Source organism: Argopecten irradians, chromosome 8, assembly GCF_041381155.1.
Source record: "Argopecten irradians isolate NY chromosome 8, Ai_NY, whole genome shotgun sequence".
In the NCBI taxonomy this organism is placed as follows: domain Eukaryota; kingdom Metazoa; phylum Mollusca; class Bivalvia; order Pectinida; family Pectinidae; genus Argopecten; species Argopecten irradians.
The window spans coordinates 5,868,769-5,890,999 of record NC_091141.1 but is presented as its reverse complement, the minus strand read 5'-3'; the positions used below and the strand labels follow the sequence as shown (position 1 = coordinate 5,890,999).

Sequence of the window (22,231 nt, the reverse complement as noted above, 5' to 3'; positions counted from 1 at the left end):
GTGGTAAAAGTATTCTGAATAAGGATTGTCTAGATATTAATCGGGCATTTAAAAATGAAATCTGGTTCCATTTACAGATGGAACAAAAATATTTCTAGTAGTATAACATGTTCGAGACATTACTTTTATATTTCTTATTTAATTCAAAATACCATCGTGTAACAATAATAATCAGACAGTGCGTAGATGCTAATTTATGTGACACGGAACATACTAAAATGCGGAATGACAGTACATACTAAAATCGGATTAATTATTAAAACTGTTCGTCTGTACTAGACCTGGTTATCTTGCACTACCACAAGCTCACAAATTATAAAATGGCTTTCAATAGAACAATTTAAATTGCAAAACAATATCGTCATATCATTGTTTAATTTTCATATCTTTCCAATCAAAGTGTTAAGCTTTCACTAGTGATTGAAGTATGTAATGAAATCATTTTAAGCTATAATTTAATTGCCTGTGAAATATATTTTTATGTTTAGATAATACCTCAAGAATCAAAATGACTTTTGACCAGATGTTTAATAATTTGATAATCATACGAGTAGATAAAAACTCTCTCTGTTAGTAAATGCATTAATTATTGATAACATTAAGTTTCTTATAATTTATGTTTACAACAAACATATATGCCTTGTGTGATAGACAATCATCCTTTGTAATTTCAAGCAATAATTACTTTTAATTGAGTATTAAGTTTGATAAGTCGATATAAGCCAATTGAATTAACTTGAAGTAGGCGTCGACTACCTTTAATTCAACAAAGCGCCATGACGTCTTCAACTTCGCGCTGACGTCTTATTGGTTCGGTTAATTGTTAACATAATTGACTCTGAGTTCGACCTTTTGACGCCATGCAGTCGTTGTGTCTGATATTAATATTTTTCATATCTAGTGGAAAAGTCATGAGCAGTTAAGATAAGTTCGGACTATTAGAGCAGTTGTATAGTGTCTCAAACGTCCTTTACAAGCATGAGAAACCAAAACATGAAGCGTAATTCATTCTAATAATGTTTTACGGGTTTTCTACGTAATTTTGGAAACGAAGGTGCAGGTAAGATTAAATCATATAATCTATTGATAAACCTTTGGCTTTAGATACAGTATGCTAGATATACGAGCTTTGAATGGCATTATCAAATTTGTCTTAGCATGCTACCTTGGTCTAGATCTATCTGTGAGATGTACTGTTATTACAATATTATCTCATCACAATGGCAATCCATTATGTTTTGTCATGTTTACAATTGTCATTTGGCCCAATAGACCTCTACTTAACAGTTGATAATGACAGAACATCATCACATCATGACTGCGGTCATTAATCAAAATGGTTTTAGATAGAATTCCAATAAAATTGACAGATTATGAAGCCGTTAAGGATGTTGTATACGTGCCCGCTACACAATAAATCACAGTGGTATCGGCAGGCCGGGGTGGCAGACGCTGTTTGCAGTGTGTATACCTATCGTACATATATGTAGGATATTCCATTGATCCACAATGTGTTTGTACAGACTGATAGATATAAACTGATATACTGGAACCTATAAACATAGCTCACACTAAACTAGCTTGTTTACATCGCAGGTGCGTGCCAAATGGTCACTTACTCTGACTCGGGTAAGACTTTATTGGTTCAAGTGTATCATACAGTGACTTAACGAACCGAGATCTCCCATTATAGTATAAACCAGACCTTGGTGGACATTCTAAGTTGTCGAACTAGGAAACGTTCTACAGTCTACAGCTGGTGTACCTTTGAGCGCTTCAAGGGCAGGATTGACCAACTTGTGATTGAAAATATGACCATACATTATTCATATTGGAACTCTAATTTCGAATTTTGCTTCAAATAATGGACAAATGCACGTGTTGAAGAAGTTCGTCTTAAAATTGAAAGGTGAGTAAGACATATATCAAAGTTTGAACTTAAGTTTTCTGCAATACTGAATCAGATTTTTTTCTTTTTTTTTGGTTCTTTTTTTTTTCTGTTTCGTGAATTTTTATTGTACTGTAGTTTATATCATAATGTTAATGGTTACTTTACTTTCTTGATCGTTTATATAGAACACTCGGAGATTTAATACAACATGCTTTTGCAATTACTTTGTATAATTCCCAACAGTTATCGTGTGCATTGATTGCGTGGCAAAGCATGTGATATCGTAATAAAACAATAAAGCTTAGCAGCATACGCCTATTCTTAATCAGGTAAAATACGTTGATATATCGCCCACTGAACATAAAAGGATACATTTCCCCCGGCCGGGAGGCGATTCACACTTATCTCTTGGTTTTAATCGTTAACTTTATGCATGGTAATCCAAAGCCAATCTAATGCATTCAGATTCTGCTCTGTTTTCTTTCCCTATATGGTAATATTGGCGAGAATACATGAATAACATTTGCATTTACACCTTTGGTAAAAGTAAAGATCAATGTTACTAGGTCATGAAAAACGGTTGTTATAACACAGACATAAGTGTTCACCGTACACCTACACTCGTTTAGATTATATCTTTATATGTAATGGACATTGCGTGTTACCTAAAGCTAGCGCAATTAAAAGAGATATGCATGGTTTTTTTTTATTGAAATGATTTGATACACAGAAAAAAAATGTATACACCTTTATAGTTTTTTTTTATTATACATGTGATGGATTTTGTATCTGCATATTGCTTAGTTACCTGTTTTTGTCTGTAAATACTGACTCTCACGTCATGAGTTTGTAAGCGTAGCGTCATTTCCTTTTAGAGAAAACGGCATCGGTTCTATTGCAAAGGTTTAAATGACAAAGCGACCATGTTATCTTTGTGCTGTTTTCAATGTAATTGGTGAATATATGCTATGCCCTCGACATTACATCATTTTTGAAGAATACCTAAATAAAAAGTAGATCATCTGTAAACGCTAATATGCGCGTGTCGTTATTCCGTCATATTACAGAGTTACCTCCCTTACGGGTAGTTAATCATTGTGACGTCATTATGTTGTGTGTGAAACCCGCGTCGTTTGCTCTGAAATGTATGACGTTACGCTCGTAAACACATGACGACATAATTAATACTTACCAACAAGGGCAGATAACTATGTAACATACAAATACAGAAATGTTGCACACGTGTATAACGGAGTCTCGATATTCCAGCCAGATTTCTTTTCTGGCAAGGTCACCAGTGTTGAAAACAGGTGGCGAGATGTTGAGGGAATTAGATTACAGGAAATCGGGTTTATAACGGCCTATTGCATTTGGGTATCGTTTTGTTCTCTGTCAAACTGGCGTGCTTTGTCAGTCCGCTACCTTCATAGTTACATCATAACGAGTAAACAGTGAAATTTTATAACTTATATATAATAATATCTAAGATCGATAACCGACACCATGTACATTTCAATGTGTGACGCAAATGTTTGAATATCATTGCAATTGCATGTCATGGCATGCCACCTTTACAGACAAACAAGGTGTTAATGATATTTCAGGATTTACTTGAATGAATAGAGTTTTTATGTTATGGAGTGTAAAACATAAACATCTAAGTGTACTCTAAATAAATCATAAAGTGCATAAGTACACAAATATTTTTGTGTTATATCTCCATAAGATGGAACTTTTCAAATCAATCCTTACACTTCATTCTAATATAAGATAATCTCTTCATAATTACATAACTGAGGGATTCTTTTTTTTCTATGAAATCATTACGCCGTTGTATCAGCCAATCTTAAGCGACGTTGCAAACGGCAACATCGCTTTTCCTTTATGTCTTGATAAAAGTAAATTTTCAAGCCACCGAAAATGCTCGTTAAGAGCAAGATCGAGTTACAAGAGATATACCATTGACAGATATAACATTGACAGATATACACGCGATGTTCTGTTTGTTATATATCAATGATGCACTGAACACACCATTTAATGCATTGTATGCATCAAATGAACTAGATATCGAAAACCCAACAGATAAATAAGATGCACTGCCATAGCCCTTACGAATGATAGAACAAATAAAAGTTCAAAAGGATTCTATTGATAAGTAATGGAACCTTATATCACCTGTCTGTATTGAGATATGTTACTGACATTAGATACGAGTGATCGAACAAAACTAATTATACAGAGATGTAAGAACAGAAAGATTATGGCTATCTCAATATGACACAACACACCCATATAGTTTACAATACAGAAATAGACAGAACTGATGCTGCCATTGAAGTTGATTAGATGTTAGTATTAACTGATTCTATAGTGAAGCAGTGGTGGCCCAGTGGTTAATGTGTTTAGACAAATCTTCTATGAACCGTATGTCGGTGTTTTTTTTTCTCTGGGTACTTCATTATCCATCAACCTACAAAAACCAAAATCCTGATTCTTAAAGATTGATTAATATTGGTTCATTGATCTAAACACAACGTGCTTTGGTATTAAAACTTACGTCGCCATATACAAATATTTTACCAATACATAAATCGTTTGATTTACATTCCGCATGAAACGGCCAGGCATATCTTATAATTCCTACTTTAGGAAGAAAAACACAGTGAAGAAGACACGCTGGTGTCATATAATCGATATTAGGTCATTGCTTTGTTCCAGAGCGTTAACACTGTGTTTACCCGACGTCTTAACAAATATGTTTACTACTGTGCAGAAGGTCATATCAGACTATTTATACTGACAAACATATATTTATGATAAGGAATCTTGATGAAAGGAAGTACATTGCAAACAAGACTACTCATCTGGACAGGTAACTGACCTTATTGGACTTTATTTAAATAATGTGATATATGATGCTTATCATTTTAGACAGAAGGGGTGATTTCAAATGTGATTACTATGACATTCGATTATTTGTGTATTCTCATCATAATACAAATGATACATTGAGATTCAGTGAGTGGCCTTTGAATCAGCAATTAGCTTCTGTTATGTAAAACAAAATGTCGTGGCTACTTCATTTAACGATTTTAAATCTGGTCGATAATCGGTATTATTGAAATAAATAAAAGCATGTCATAGCCAATATGAATGCCAACTGGACAGAGGCAAATTCCATGAAGCGCCCTACTTTATATTTACATTTGGTTACAATTTTATGGTGAAATCCCAAGAAATTTTGCATTTATAATGAAAAAATCATTCGTTATCTTCATGGATTAAAAAGCCATTTGAACAGTCGTCTTCCTTGATCGCTGGCAGGACAATTGTGACGTCACAATGATAATGACGTCATAATAAGCGTTTGAACTTCATTTTCTAATATTTACATTTTCACTGCAGTCCCACTATGTAACCTTACCAAGCGCAGTTGGCAGTCATATAGACAATGAACTTCAAGCGCTTATTATGACGTCATTATCATTGTGACGTCACAATTGTCGTGCCAGCGATCACGGAAGACGGCTGTTCAAATGGCTGTTCCATCCATGACGATAACGAATGATTAATTCATTATATATGCAAAATTCCTTGGGATTTCATCATAAAATTGTAACCAAATGTAAATATAAGCATTGAACGTCTTTCAGTTGGCATTCATAACCAATATGAATGCAAACTGGACAGAGGCAAATTCAACATGAAGCGCTAGCGCGCTTCATGGAATTTGCCTCTGTCCAGTTTGCATTCATATTGGCTATGAATGCCAACTTAAAGACGTCCAATGCTTAATTGACTGCCAACTTCGTTAAGTAAGGTTACATTGTGGGACTGCAGTGAAAATGTAAATTGATTATCTAGTAATAAATAAAAGGAAATTCGTTGTTTTTCATATTTGTGGTTCCCACGAAAACAGCGAACGAATATTTCATGTTATATAGTGTGTTCAATTTTACTGCTTTCAAGAATGCAATTGATAATATCATTTACATTTGCATGTCAATTGTCACACCAATTTTCATTAAAATAACAAGAACAACCTTTAAGTAATATATTTAAAGGTCTGCAAGGCTTTTATGGTAAAATAGAATGAAATTAAGGAAACCGAATGCATGGGTTGCCGCCATTCTAAAGCAACACGGGATAAACTCATACTAAAGTGTTCGATCACCAATACAGTTAAGAGTTCAGCATTAATCCTCGTAAACAGCCCGCCAAGGCTATCAGTCACGGCCCGTTCAGTAAACACTGGACTATTTAAGGCTTCTGTTTGGAACACGTTCTGACACACGTTCTTCACACCGGAGTTTAATACTACCTGTCTACATTGCGGAATATCAGTCCACATTCCGATTCGTCAATTACTTTAACAGATCAAGGTAACCTTGTCTTTAGTATGATTGTCACTTATCAAGGTGTACAAATGGTCAGTGGGCATCAATCTTAACTAACTCTGACGTTTGTGACGTATGTACCACCCGGACAGTATGGGTAGTGGTCCGACAATATACGATAAGTCAATGCAGCCTTAGATTGTATACATATAAAATGAACTTTGAACTTATATATGGGTGTATTTAACTTGTACACGTGCGCTTAATTAGATATACAATAAATATTCAATTTTAGTATTTTTGTTCCCGGTGTTTTTTGTACGTCATTATTCATCATTGCAATTATTTTTAGGCATTTTAATTGAATCCTATCCCAAACACTACGGGTATTTTGTACAACTGAAAAGTCTTAATGAAGAAAAACATTTTATTTTTTAAGGTGTCCTAATATATTGCGTATGGTAAGCAAAAACATGTTTATTGCTTAATTTACTCTGATTATCAAAATAAAAAGAAAAAGATAAAGTACTTAACAAAACCATGATTTTAGGACTTACACAAGTCCTTCACCGAGGAAAACATTTTTCTTATGTGATATCAGTTTTCAAATGGTTTGCAAGATGATGTGTTGTTGCTTTATTTACTCTCTGTCAAAGATTAAACTAAATAATAAAGCGCAAAACAATCATTACTTGTTGCGATACTGTCTGAAAACACACCATTCGACCACTGCTTTGTTCTTTTTGTTTTTAGTAAAGAATTCAATATAAAAAAACCAAGGAACTATAAACTCACCTGTATTTATTACTTTGTATTATCTTTGATTGCCCGAAATAGGCTACTATTACGTGTCATGTCGTTTAGTTATGGTACTCTCAACGATTACTCTCTTCCATCTTGTTTTTGCATAGAATGACAAGCTTGCTTCACAAATACATTGTATAAAACCCGATACACTTGATAAATATGTACCATCGACAGGAACTTTTTCTTTCATAGTTACGTATCTTTTGTACCGTTTTTAGCAGCAAATACATTTGTATCACCATTCAAAGAAGAATGAGTGTATTTGTCATTTAAATGTCTTCTATAGAACCGGTTGTTTTTAATTTCCTTAACATGGATACAATATATTGATTAATTATCATGTTATTATTAGCACACTATGTCACATGTTTACAAGAAGGAACCTTCATCGAATGTTCATATTCAAGGATATTTGTTTTTCATTTTCTGAACAAGTGCCAAATAATCGTTATCTATAACAGAACAAATAAAAAACATCCTTGAAATTCAGGAAAAAACAGAAACGATTATGCATCTTATTTATTTTTGTATGATGTTCTAGATTTCGAACGTGGGGGAAAATCAATAACAAAATATGCAAAATCCCATGCTGTTGAGTGAACAAGGAAACTAACGTAACACATAATTCCACAATACAATTTATTTTCGAGGAAGATTTCACTTCAAGGTTCCGCAGACGTTTTTAATTTAAATCAATCACTGCAAAACCGTATCAGTGACAAAAGCAATAAAAATCTAACGGAGCTAAATCGTGAAATAAATATCTAGAACAGATAAGATCAAGATATGATGTGAAATGTATCCGAGATACATTATACAACAGTAAATTAATATGATACGATATGTCACTATAATAGCAATTCAGTAACGTTTGCTCAAAGAAGAGGAGTTTGGAAAATACATTATTATGTAACAATTTATTGTAAATAACACAAACTGTAGAGGTGAATATTTTACCTATTATCGTCTTATTGTGATACAATAGGCAGGAGAAAAGTAATATGATATGCCAATATAATATAAATCTGAAAGCATTCGCTCAAAGAAGAGAGCAGCCATATGAATACATTTTGAAAATTATTACCATGTTAACATTATATTGTAAATAACACAAATTGTAAAGGTGGATATTCTACCTATCGACTTGTGATTGTCTGTTTCGAATGTAGTTGTGGTAGTTAGACAAAAGCTTACTCATTGTCCATATCAGGAATAGCATATGCGTGGTCAGCTCCTTGTGAAACGTTTCTTGGCCCATTGCATTTAATAGCATGACAAAAGTGCAACGGTCCTTTAAAGGTCCCTCCAGGACAGCTATGCCTTATGAAGTATTACGTTAACACCATGGCGACCTGGTTGGTGAGAACAGACTATTGATGCTATTTAATGGAAGGTTTATCAGCTACCAGCATTATCTGGCGGTTTAATGATCGTTTGATCTCTGAGATACTTCAACATTATTGTGCGATCAATGCCACTAGGGATAACGAGGATTTATCCAGTGCTGTCTCAATCATTATTGTTATTGACGTTACATTATAAAGCGAGGATCATGGTAATGAACACTCGTGCTAGCACACAAGACACATTTCTTTCTAATTAAGATTTCTCGTTAAGACCTTTAGATGAAGTTCGTGTGCTACTCAAACTAGGAATGAATTCAAATAATCGGAAGGCCCAGATGACAGGAATTCAACTAACAATGCGTGTCTTTAATGTGGAAATCAAAAGCAGTGGTTTGGAACAAATGCATCTTCATAGGTGACTACAGGACGCAGCTATCTTTCAAACAAAAATGTCAAAAACTTTTGAATTGCATCATACGGCTGCTTCTCCCTTATGGCGTTCGATAATTTTGGTTTTTAGCTTTATTGACAAACCCTACAATTTTGTAGCAGGGGAGGAGAAACTGTAGTTGTCATACGAACACTAGCCGGATGCTCTTCTCATTGAGCTACCTGGTCACCGATGATCTGCCCATTCAAATTCTACTATAATTCTCACTCCATCCATCAACTCATAAACTGGCGTATATGTACATCTATCAGCAAATTAAGCGTGGTCCCAATGTTGGAAACACTTGTCGCCAATTGTATAACATATATGTCTTGACTATAGACTACGTTGATGGTGATCTGACGGATGCAAACATGACATATGAAACGTTATCATTTATAGTATACCTATCAAAAGACTAGAATTTCCTGTATTTGTATATTACAGTTATTTCCCTTGATTGTGTGTCTGTGAGCGTAACTTTACGTCATACGTTTCATTGTAAACAACGTGAATTTCCGAAATGTATGCAAAGACCGATTGTGCAGTTCTTTTCCTGTATTAATGTTTCAGTATACACTGACCATATTGATAACGGAGTTCTTAACTGATCTTTTGGATGTCATCAATGAAACGGTACCAGATTTTCTCTGTCTACTGAAGTATTAAGCTGTATTTATTTTATATCGCAATGTCATGCAGTCAGTCATGGGGCAATGACAGCTCTTTGATTTATTCTGATATCTTAAAGCCCTCAGACCATGCTTCAAGTGTTTTAGGCTTCATAAGCTATATAATGTCTCTATATATCCTGTATTTGTAATCTGGATCCTTCTATAAACTATCAGAATACCCAGATAACACCATTAAGTACTAAAACAGACCCGTTCAGTGATCCACCTATTGGATGTCTGTATATAATTACAGTGAGCTGCCACTTCATTCTCAACGGAGGTTAAACATACAAGTATATATCCTCACCCGATAGGCATTTAATACCTATGTTTGGAGACCGTATTCAATACACCCTTTATATGTATTGACATATCAGATGTATGAAAGTCCTCGATTTTGTGGAACTTCATCGTAGGTTTAGGATATACTGAGACATGGGAATAGAAAAGATTTTAAAAGTTCAACATATTTAAACAAATAGAACGTACTTGTCTGAGGAATTAATCAAGACCAGTTGTTAAATGTCCCCTTCACACCTGATGGTTTGGAATCATTACTTAATCTTAACACTTGTACAACAGGTAAACATTTCGGTACAACTTGGCGGGTTGTTGGTTTAGGATTAACTTGAATAGACTGTTTTGATGTTAGCGAGATATAACATAAAACCAGAGTTCTCTATGATGAGAGTACCTGTTGATATTTGTGTTACAGTTCCGTAACATAATATATATATTCCCAATTTCTTGAGGGACTCTGTTTATATGAAGTAATTGCGCCGTTGCCTCAGCCTTTAAGAGAAGACGTTATAAACAGCAACGATATTTTTACGTTATGAGATCAGAATATACAATTTTAATCCAATGAAAATGCTTGTTACAACCAAAACTGAATTATTTCTAAATATAGAGATACACAACACACAAGTTCGTTTTCATTACACAAGTTCACCCAAGGTTATGTATACTTACTACTAAGACACGTCTTGTTGTGTCTATACATACCTATTGTGTTGTGCTTAGTCCTTCTAGATCAAGTCATGCCTTATTATGCTCGCCATTTTTGAAAATTGATCGAAAGAAACGTTGACAACTTGTGGTACAAATATTGATTTTATATACTTAATATTATGTAACCGTACCCACATAAAAACAAATGACACAAAATGTTATAGATATATAGATACCTTAGATACAATTTGCGAATAGTTTGTAGGTAAACTTGTATTTCATTAGTAATGTTGACATGTGATTACAATTTAAATCAATAAACAGAAAGAAACTAGTTGTACTGAATTTTACATTGTCGTGATTTTAACTACCTGACACTCGATTGTTTGTTTCTTTTTATAGAATTACATTAATACAGTCATGCTGTGTGTGTAATATCAGTGTTAATTACCAAGCTGCTGTAGACAAACAGCGTGGGCGGAGGGCGTAATTAACACATTAATCTAAATTATATAAACTGTAAACAAATCCGTGTTGTAATCCAGATTCATTTTAAAGATTATTGCACACAAATTAATCAATTTTGGTGGAATGAAAAAATATGATAAAGGTTACGCGGAATTTGTATGCACAGAAACAAATAGTGAAATTTGAAAAAAAATGTAATTAGTGTGTGCATGGATTTCCTGAGTTCGTACCAAGAGTTCACGACGTGACCCCTAACAATAAATAGTACTGTATGAATCATGTGCTAAACCAGATTACATTTGAGGTCAATATAACAAGAATTACGTCATGTTGATGCTTGAAAGCATTGTATTTACACGACCCATCGTACAACATACTAAGGTGTGTTATATATTGATGTGAAAATCTGTGTAACATCTTCATCGCAAAGAGAAAATTTGTCAAACTGGCGATCCTAAAATTGTTCAATATTCAATATTAAACCCTTATTCTGTGAATCGTGGGCTATGTAGTGGTAGGTAACATACACTTTAAAGCTGTTGTACCATACATTATGTAGGTAGGGATATAAATAAACCTTTGTCCAATATGTAAACGGCACAGCCTTAATCCATTTAAACGTTTCCCTTCCCTAGTAGACTTGATCAACTTTCCGCATGATTTGCGACCGACAACCTAACCCAGTAGGGTATAAGTACTGGTATTGTTGAGTAGGAAAGTTTATAAAACGTATCTGGGAAGTAAGTGTAAGTTGTATGGGATTTCTACACAGGTAGGTGAATATTGAGTGGTCTTGCAGGTATTAAAACAATATTACTATATATCTTTATTACATTTTATTGCCAAAGGTTGTCTACCCAGCCTTTTTCTCTAAGATTAAGAATCTAGCGTTGATATGCTTAGTTATGGACAGCCTGTCTAGTCATTTTCAGATAACCTAATCGAAAATCAATGTTTGTCAACAAGATATTACTGCATATAGCTACAACGTCTGTTTGTTCAACTCGCTACTGTTTCTTCATTTTAGTTGATATAGACATTTAACACAATATGTATACTACATTAAGGCTTAACTGTAACGTTTATTACATTTCGTATGTGTACATTTAGGTTTTATCAGAGTTTTAATTAAAATTCCTCCGTGACTTGTTTCCTGCCTAAACGCGTTCAAGGTATTAAACTATATGTAAAGGTTTTAATTTAGAATTCTATTACGAGTATATATATATGGTGATAGATCGTCAATCGCTAGTGTATTTTGTGGTATTCATAGTGATATTACCATTTAAGTGACAGTTGTCAAAGTACTTACTCATTTTTTCATGGATTGTTATTTCAGGCGAGAACCAACCAGCGCTGCACTGAAACAGTGAAATGAAAAGTTGAAAATCCTTCCATCAAAGGTAAGGACTTCTATATAGTATTCAGGCTATAACTTCATAAGCTGCAATTTACCTAAAATCCATCGATATGTTTCATCGTCGTTGTCTGTGTAAAAGTATCTCAGTCATACGACTCATTTATTAATACCTGACGTCTCACGGACGACTTAAGATGTCATAATAGTTCTTTACACTGGTCATCAATTTCGGTCGAGCTCGGACCGCGGTCTTAACCGTCCCGTGGACTGCCTCAGCTGTGTTGCGGCTCTCGAGTCGTTGGCTTCGTCCGGCTTCTGGACAGCTAAAGTTACTTGTTCAAAGTGAAACTTGAAGGTTGTAAGGGCCATGCTGTTAAGACATTTTACCATTTACCATCCACCTTGGGGGTCGCGATGACCTTCTATGTTGTCTGAGTCTATACTACTACTCTTCCAAAGCTGGGCCGTGAATTTGATGCCAAAGTGGGATTGCTGACATATGATATTCACCATGCAGTCAGTCGACGGTTTTTTTAAAGATAATTCCGGTTTTCATACACCACCAAAACCTTATATAACTAAATATGATCTATAGGTGATAAAATGATACGACATATAAGCCACAATATTCATTAGTCCTATGCTTGTTTCGGTCTATTTTACTTCTACAGCTAACAATAATTATCTTCTATATGTTTCTGTTTATTAATGCCAAAAGACCTACATTAAGTAAAGTAAAATCTTCTTCTAAAGTTATACACTTTATTGTTAGATCATCGTCAAAAAAGAGCTAAATTTCTATTCAAAAACAATTTAAGCATTACAATAGCTACAGCGACACATGCACCCAAACGTGTAACAATAGTATTTGTGCATCTGGTCCTTGTAAATATCACTCAATAAAATGTCTATTGTGTTCAATAGTTCTTTCTATACCAAAGTATATGGTGTTCGTTTCTTAAAAAGGATTATTCTCCATGTTCTTTCAAATACGCCAAGCTCTGATCAATTGAGTGTCCCAACTATTGAATCATTTAATTCGTGATGACTTCCTTCATATAATGTCAATGTTTTGTATTTAAGGCAGTAAATCAATCGGCAGTTTCTGTATGTATACACCATACAATGGGACATAGATGGCACGTCCCACTGCCATTGTTACCAAAAGGTATGCGTGTAAAAACACCGGTAGTAAGGGTGTCTAGAAGTACCAGGGAGGAGCGGAAGATCTTTATTCGTTAGTGTATGAAAAAGGTTAAATCAGGAATGTTTTCATAGTATCACAGAAAATACGCAGTACTTCGACAGACTGACAAGTATACCAATATTCTATTCAAACATTCTTAGGCGCCATCTAAATAAAGAAAACTCCACTTGAATAGATTTATATTCATAATGAAAATATTACCGAAGTATTTAGATATACCTGCCATACTTATATTATACAGAGCAACAGAGAAAAGGTGCAGTAAAGAACTTTGTACGGAATTAGAACTAGTGCAGAAGTAAATGAAATTCTATTGTATGTTACAGGTCTACAGTTAACAAACGAATCAATGAAAATGGAGATAGATACAAAGGTATTGGAGGAGGAGGACTTGCTAGACCCCGAGGAGAGGGCTGAGGAACAGAAATGGGCAGAGGAGTTCCGGAAACGCCAGGAGGAGATGAATCGACAGCGCCGGAAGTACGAAGAAAGGAGGTTAGTATAACAAGATCTAAACAATAAAGTGAATTGTGTATTAAATACAATAATCAGAATTTAGATACTACAGCCATATAATACCATTTTGAAAAATATGTAACAATATCTGCGTATATATATCATATGATATAAAACGCTCTTGTTTTAAGAAAACAATATAAAAATTGTTTTTTTTTCCAGAAAAATTGCCGAGAAGAAGATTTCTGAGCTGAGCTATCGCTGGAAAAATTTGGAACAACGACGAGGAAAGCGGGTCCACCAATATTTAGAACGAATGGCCACCATGGTAGCCGAAAGTAGAACTCCGAGGGGTATGGAAAGGCGAGAACATACTGTCACGTGACACATATAGGCTTTTAGTTCTGTGAAAATGTGTGATACGAAGACAAAAAGGATTATTTGATTTCATATATGTGAGGGACATCCTGGTGCAATATTGACTTTAGTGAACTTTAACCCTAAATATATATACTAGCTGAAGATGGGTTTACCTCTCAAACCACCACAGAGGAAACTGTGAAATGTCACGATCAACTTCACATTTTTGTTAATATCAAAGAAGACTTGAATATTGTACTAAACATTGCATACAGATACGTAGACGACATCCTATGGGTAGTCATCGTTATAAACTTTTGACATGCCATGCTAAAGAAATTTCCTCCTTTAACAGGAGCATGTTGGATTAGGTCACCTGTGGCGAACTGACGTGTGGCTACAGTGGTATAATCAAATGTATACTAATGTGCTTCCAATGATGTATAGGGAATAAATTGGTCCATAGACGTTACCCACTGGGACCAATCTGTCTTCCATGGCTGTTGTACAGTTGATACGTCTGTACGACACGGAGCCCGGGTACAATGTGTCATTACAATTAACGGGCGATAATGTCCTCTACAAACAACGGGAACAATAGAACGTGATAACTGATATAAATAATAAATCATTCATCGACATGCTCTTGATGGCTCATTATTGATAGATTTCTAAGTGATGATTAATTCATATACAATATATGTCATCGACACATTATTACAAAAGGTCAACTCAAGTTGAAACTCATCTACTTACTGTTAACTCATCTACTTACTGTAAACTCATCTACTTACTGTAAACTCATCTACTTACTGTAAACTCGTCTACTTACTGTAAACTCATCTACTTACTGTAAACTCATCTACTTACTGTAAACTCATCTACTTACTGTAAACTCGTCTACTTACTGTAAACTCATCTACTTACTGTAAACTCATTCTAACTACTACTTACTGTACTACTGTACTCTCTCTTACTGTAAACTCGTCTACTTACTGTAACTCGTCTACTCTCTACTTACTGTAAAAAAACTCATCTACTTACTGTAAACTCATCTACTTACTGTAAACTCGTCTACTTACTGTAAACTCATCTACTTACTGTAAACTCATCTACTACTACTGTAAACTCACACTCCACTGTAAACTACATCTACTTACTGTAAACTCATCTACTTACTGTAAACTCTACTCTCATTACTTACTGTAAACTCATCTACTTACTGTAAACTCATCTACTTACTGTAAACTCATCTACTTACTGTTAACTCATCTACTTACTGTAAACTCATCTACTTACTGTAAACTCATCTACTTACTGTTAACTCATCTACTTACTGTAAACTCGTCTACTTACTGTAAACTCATCTACTTACTGTAAACTCATCTACTTACTGTAAACTCATCTACTTACTGTAAACTCGTCTACTTACTGTAAACTCATCTACTTACTGTAAACTCATCTACTTACTGTTAACTCATCTACTTACTTAACTCATCTACTTACTGTAAACTCGTCTACTTACTGTAAACTCTCTACTTACTGTAAACTCGTCTACTTACTGTAAACTTCGTAACTCTTACTTACTGTAAACTCTCTACTTACTGTAAACTCATCTACTTACTGTAAACTCATCTACTTACTGCTGTAAACTCATCTACTTACTGTAAACTCATCTACTTACTGTAAACTCATCTACTTACTGTAAACTCATCTACTTACTGTTAACTCATCTACTTACTGTAAACTCGTCTACTTACTGTAAACTCATCTACTTACTGTAAACTCATCTACTTACTGTAAACTCTCTATACTTACTGTTAACTCATCTACTTACTGTAAACTCATCTACTTACTGTAAACTCATCTACTTACTGTAAACTCATCTACTTACTGTAAACTCATCTACTTACTGTAAACTCATCTACTTACTGTAAACTCATCTACTTACTGTAAACTCATCTACTTACTGTAAACTCATCTACTTACTGTAAACTCATCTACTTACTCTACTTACTGTTAACTCATCTACTTACTGTAAACTCATCTACTTACTGTAAACTCGTCTACTTACTGTAAACTCGTCTACTTACTGTAAATTCGCCTACTTACTGTAAACCAGCATATTTTTGCAGTCGTCATGAAAACGCTAACAAATAAAGGTAAAGTAAAAGTACATGTCTAGATCGCGAAAATATTTGTACATGAAAATAAGTTTTCAGAATTACTTGTTTAGAAAACAATGTACAAAAGGAAGGGTATGTCTTTTACTCTTATACAAACTGTTTTTTTGTTTTACGCAAATAAATAGATTTACAAGAAAGTAATGGGAAAAATTAAATATATCATAAATTGTATACTGAATGATGGTTAATTTGACGAGGCGACGTTTTCTCTTTGAAATTAATTCGTCGGGATACTATCGCGTTCGCGCGATTGTGAATTATTAGAAGTGATGTGCAATAGGCTTACATCTTACTTATTCCTTCGCTGTCTCGTAGGGTTTAAACGATCAAATAATGATAAAAGGATACCATAGACTGATAGGTTCAAATAATATAATGATAAATCCTCATTATGTAATGAGAACACATCTTCATATAGAATATTTGAGCCATACAAGACAGCCATGACCTTTCTTATGTTAAAATTATATTGCATGCTAATTACACTGTAACAATATGTCGCTTAAACATCTGATATTTGAACATTGACATGTAACTTGATGATTTAGCTCCCCAAAAGCATATGTCGGCCTATAAGAGAGCCGGAATCTAGGGATCATATATTCCTGGTTTTGAATAAAGCGCCTTCAATCACCAACATGTTCAGTGACTTCTGGTTTTGTCAGATTCCGAATAGTATCACGTGACTGAAGTTCGACACGATCTGCACGTGATGAGCACATGTGTTTGTTTACGTTTTCCTTCTGGCTAATATGAGCAAATCATGGTGATATATGTCCACAGAATGAGTATTTGAAACACCATATTCACACATTGCCGTAAAATATTGTGTGTATCAAATATCATAATGTTCGGGCATTATTTTCTTGGTAGATCCAGTCTGCTGAGGTCGACCACATGTTTTGTTTATGAAAAAGTGTTTACATTTTCTCTTGGTTTCACAGCTCTCGTGTTACTTCGAGATTGTCGTGATGATGTTCGGAAGATTTCGGAATGATTCGGCATCTTTCAAGTGTACACGTTAAAAATATTATAATTAAAAATACTTGCAGTGCTGCAACTTTATGAAAAGTGGTAAAATTAGAAAGTTTAAAACTCGGACAGACGGAGAAAAATATGTCACACTTAAACAGTTTTCACTATGACAAAAAGAGCGAAAGTTATAGACCATACTACTTTAACGTTAGCGGAAAATTTAACTCCCTACGAAAATGATAAACGTTAAAGTGTTTCATTATTGCTATATTTAGTGGTATTAATTTGCAAGTTTAAATTCGTAACGCAGATAAGATACATTTTTGGGCTTAAATGCACAGCATTACCATAGGAAACTACGAGATAGTGAAACAAGCGAAACAAACATTTAGTAGAATGGATGGAATTACAAATCATTGCACACACCTAATGAATGAAGCTTTGAACATGTTATGTTACAGTCGTCTGCGTATAGGTTACAGAGAATATAACATAAAAATGAAGGAATATTTACAGCATAAAAATGTATATCTAAATTTAACAATAGTTTCATTTTCAACCATATATCACTACCAGGTTTTTTATGCAATTATTCCAAAAGAATATTACGGGATATTAATTATATAACAAGAACGCATGTCTTTAATTGTAATTGATGCTACTAAGATATATAAAGTATATTCAAAACAAAGATTTAGCGAGAAACTAAGGTAGCTCATGTATAAAATAATAACATTGTCAAAATGCGTTTTAGGATGAAATATATTTGTATGTAAACCAACTCTAGGACAATTGCAGAAGTTATTGGAGTTATTTCCCTTGCAATACCGTTCAACTTACAATGTTCATGTTCGATTTCTCAGATTACCTCCCTTGCGCTGTCGAGAAGACACAATTCATATGTAGTCAACATAATATGCTTTAAAAATATAAAAATTCTGAACACTTATACATTTATGTTTTTGAAAATATAGAAAAAGAGAAAGAAAGAACCCTTATCAAAATGGTATTTGAAAACTACTTACCTAGTGAAGCATCCTCGATATTCCAGGGGTTACTATAACTGCCGTAATACCCACCCCTGCAATATGTCTCAGACTCTGGTCTGAGACCACGAGTGAACTGTTAAATTGGCCCTTTGAAGAATTTAATCAAAATAATCACATAACGGTACGCTGTGGGTGACTGTGTGGCTTTGAAATTGGGCGTGGCTCTGTAACTATAAAAGGAATATTCTGCTGGCTCTCCTGAACTGTCTTCAGTTTTACTATGACATAGTCCAGAATAGGATATTACGACAGAAAAGTTTCCTATGGAGTATCGAGGATGCTGATACAGATGACAGCGGGATTAGCAATGCGGTCCTTCTTTTAGAAAACTGATAATGTAGACCCTCTTGTCTAATGTTCCCAGTACGATGCGAGCAGGATGGATGGGTATGGAATCCTTGACTAATTTTCAAGATCTATTCGAAAGCAGATAAGATAAAATAATGGCAGTACATCAGTGCGTTCAATCGCTGTAATTTCGTAAACATCAGACTTAATAAATTAAAAAAGAAAAAAAGAAGAAAGATACGACATTATAAGTTTAAAGGAAAAGCAAATATATTTTAAAATAATTTCAAATAAATGTGTTTTTGGAATAAGAGTGCAACATGAGTAGGAATTTCAACACTCGAGAAAGGTCAGGAAGTTCTAAACTTGAGGTGTTTAGAGCTATAAACAATATCACTCCGAAGGCTGAGTTGTCCCGCTTTTAACCTTAAGGAGATGAATGATTATTTCCCACTCACCCTGTTTAACTTATCGTGTATTTTACAACCAGGTGTCAGCGATGTAAGGACCCGAGGCACGCTGTAAGGTTCATACTGTGACAGGACGTCAAACAGCTGTTGGAAACGTGCAAAGATACCACGCATGTAATGTCACATTGATATCATTGTGAATATCTCTGCATGAGATAGAATAGTTTTCTTTTTCTCAACAACCACATGATATCGTTTAAAAAACAACCGAAAATGATATTTATGTATATAAGGAACGAACATTGCTGTCATTTTACAACCGGTTACCAGAAGCAATGTTGAAATAATACTAAGACAAAATTCCATTAATATTTCAAAAAGATTCTTCATTAATTTTTTACCGGACCAACTTTATAATATCTATAGGCATTTCAAGTATTTTTAACCCAGTATTCCCATACAAATTCATCATTCATTATCCACAATTCGATTCCTTATTTGAATTCATAAACGAAATAAGTCATTATCAACTATTCTCATTGATTATATGCCAGTTTATCATTCATTGTTAAAACACTTATTCCATAATCGTCGGAGACACAAGGTTGATTGCACTACACTACGCTACACTTTTCACCCAGTGATAAGTGTAGCGTAGTGTTGTGCAATCAGTTTCAATATTCACAGACATATTTTTCATTTGATGGTCACAATAACTTGAAGAAGATTAAGGTATCAATTCAACCCTTATCGTCATGTTTCATTGTTCAAATCTAATGATTAGCAATTAATGATTATTTGATGGTTAAAAGTTAAGTTGTGATTTCTAAAGTTAAGTGATTATTCGAAAACTGCTGACTTCTCTGCAGCAGTAAGTGATAAATTCAAGCATTTACTCCAGAAATGTGGTTACGTTAAACTATATTGACTGTATATCAAGATATTAATCTATATAATATATATCACATCTTACGTTTTATCTTTGTTCAATCAAACTATGTTTGGATACAAATATATATATGGATCACATAAAACATGTTTGAAACCTCATTTGTAATTGGTAAATCAAAACATACCTGGATTTCTAAGTGAATCACTTAGCTAGTTTAACTTGGTTATTTTTTTTATTCTACCTGGATTCCATTGTAAATTACAAATATAAGCACACCTGGATTCCCAGATTAAGCATGGTTGGTGTTTGACTGAAACCTCAGGATTCCGTTATTAATCTAATCTTCATTTGGATTCCCCGTATACCTTTTTAAATGTTAGAATGATAACTCAAGGTTAAAAAACTAATTAATCACACCTGCATCCTCTTGCTAAATTGCTTATTTAATTACACCTGGATTCCCAGGTTAACGATGTTTAATGTTAGACCGAGACCCAAAGGTTATCTAACAAATCTGATTCAGCCTGGCTTTTTGGTTTACTCTTTTTCATTTACACTATGTTTCTATTTTATCTTTTTCTTTTCCGATTTCTTTTATATTGATATTGTTAAAGGTCCACTACCTTCCCCGAGCAAAACATAAAGGTTCCTTAAAAGCATTGATAACACCGATGGCCTAAGATGACAACAGTCATATGCAAGATTTCCTGCGTAATATGTGATAACAGAGGAGGGTCATTTCGCTGTTTTGCCGTCTGGCGCGTTATTTAGGACGACGGCGGGAAGCATAAGACGACCCGACCTATGAAAATTAACATTTTATTTATTTTAATCAAATTGTTCAGAAGGTGATGATACGTGAAGTATCAAAGGTAAGTTAATAATTTTTGTGATTCTACAAAATTATCGATCTCCTTTACATTCCCATTTAAAAAATTAAAAACCGTTTTGGAAAGGTTGTGGGCCTTTAAGTTTTGTTTTATTTGATCAGTTTTACATATTAATTTCGGCCCGTTCCATTAACAATACATTTTCTGTTAATATCCCCGACTAGCCTTTAAGTTACAATACCAAGCAGGTTTTGTGATAAACCAAATCAATTTAGGCAAATGTTTGTTTTTGATTTGGGAACATTTTTCGTTTCGGATCCCTTTTTAGCGTACAGCACATGTATCAAAATAACAAAATTAATATTTAATACCACTATTGTATATCTCTTATATAACGTTTAATTGATTGGGCTTCTTTTAAAGATGCTCCACAGCTGAGAAATGGTATTTTTTTCTCTCTATCAAAATCAGGAGCAGTCGCTTTAGTTGTTTTCTTCAGTTACAAAAGGTACTTACTTTACACCATAACCATCATTGAAAAGTTTGAGGTTCTAATTTTACGTCAAGATGAAAATATCGAAAATAATTCATTATATCCCGAAAAAATTCCATGGCACTATGTCTTATATGGCATGAGGTACTGATTGCGCATGCACCAAAATAAAACAAAAATAAAACTAGAAATTGTCATAGACAATTTGGCGGGCTTTTCACTATATTTAGTTTACAATACCGTCATTGCCAGGTAAGTTAAGAACTAGGTAATGCATGGGTTTTGAAGTTGTAACCAATAAATGACCTTGACTTTCAGCCCTGAATAAAAGTGTTTTAGTGAAGATCTGCATGAAGTTTGATCAGCCGAAGAGAACTCTCATCTTAATCCAATTCATATTTCCAAATTCGTTCGAGCAAATGATAACGAGATCGAATGCGCCTTAACGTCATCTGACTTGCGGTGTTGTTAAGTATATATACCCCGGTATGTATATTTAAACTCTGTAACCCTGTGACCTTGAACGTATGAAGACTCTTGTCATTTTGGGTATTGTTGAGTCATTCAAAGATTTGAACATATATGACTCATGTGACCTTGAATATGGGTCAAGGTCATTCCTAATGTCTGACTTCATAGCCCATCCCCTGGACATCTTATATATGAAATATGAAGATCATAGACCTTACAAAACTTCAGGAGAAAAGTTTTCAAGTTTATTGTTAAAAACAGGAACTTTAACATTTGACCCTTACCGAAAACCGGAAGTTGCCATTTTTTGTAATAACATGTAGAGAAAAAAATTTTACGCTAAAGAT

The 22,231-nt window shown here is 34.1% G+C and overlaps 1 protein-coding gene across 2 annotated transcripts; it reads left to right on the top strand.

The window, feature by feature from the left end:
* The first annotated feature begins 1,458 nt into the window (after positions 1-1,458).
* Positions 1,459-14,931, top strand: LOC138329180 (uncharacterized). Of its 2 annotated transcripts, none has more exons than XM_069275980.1 (4): positions 1,459-1,909; positions 12,247-12,310; positions 13,801-13,969; positions 14,153-14,931. In XM_069275980.1, the coding sequence occupies exons 3-4, from the start codon at positions 13,824-13,826 to the stop codon at positions 14,313-14,315; spliced, it is 309 nt and encodes a 102-aa protein (XP_069132081.1). In that variant the 5' UTR covers positions 1,459-1,909; positions 12,247-12,310; positions 13,801-13,823; the 3' UTR covers positions 14,316-14,931. The 2 variants fall into 2 exon arrangements, with proteins under 2 accessions (XP_069132081.1, XP_069132080.1); XM_069275979.1 differs by lacking the exon at positions 1,459-1,909 and adding an exon at positions 11,537-11,679.
* Positions 14,932-22,231: the final 7,300 nt, after the last annotated feature.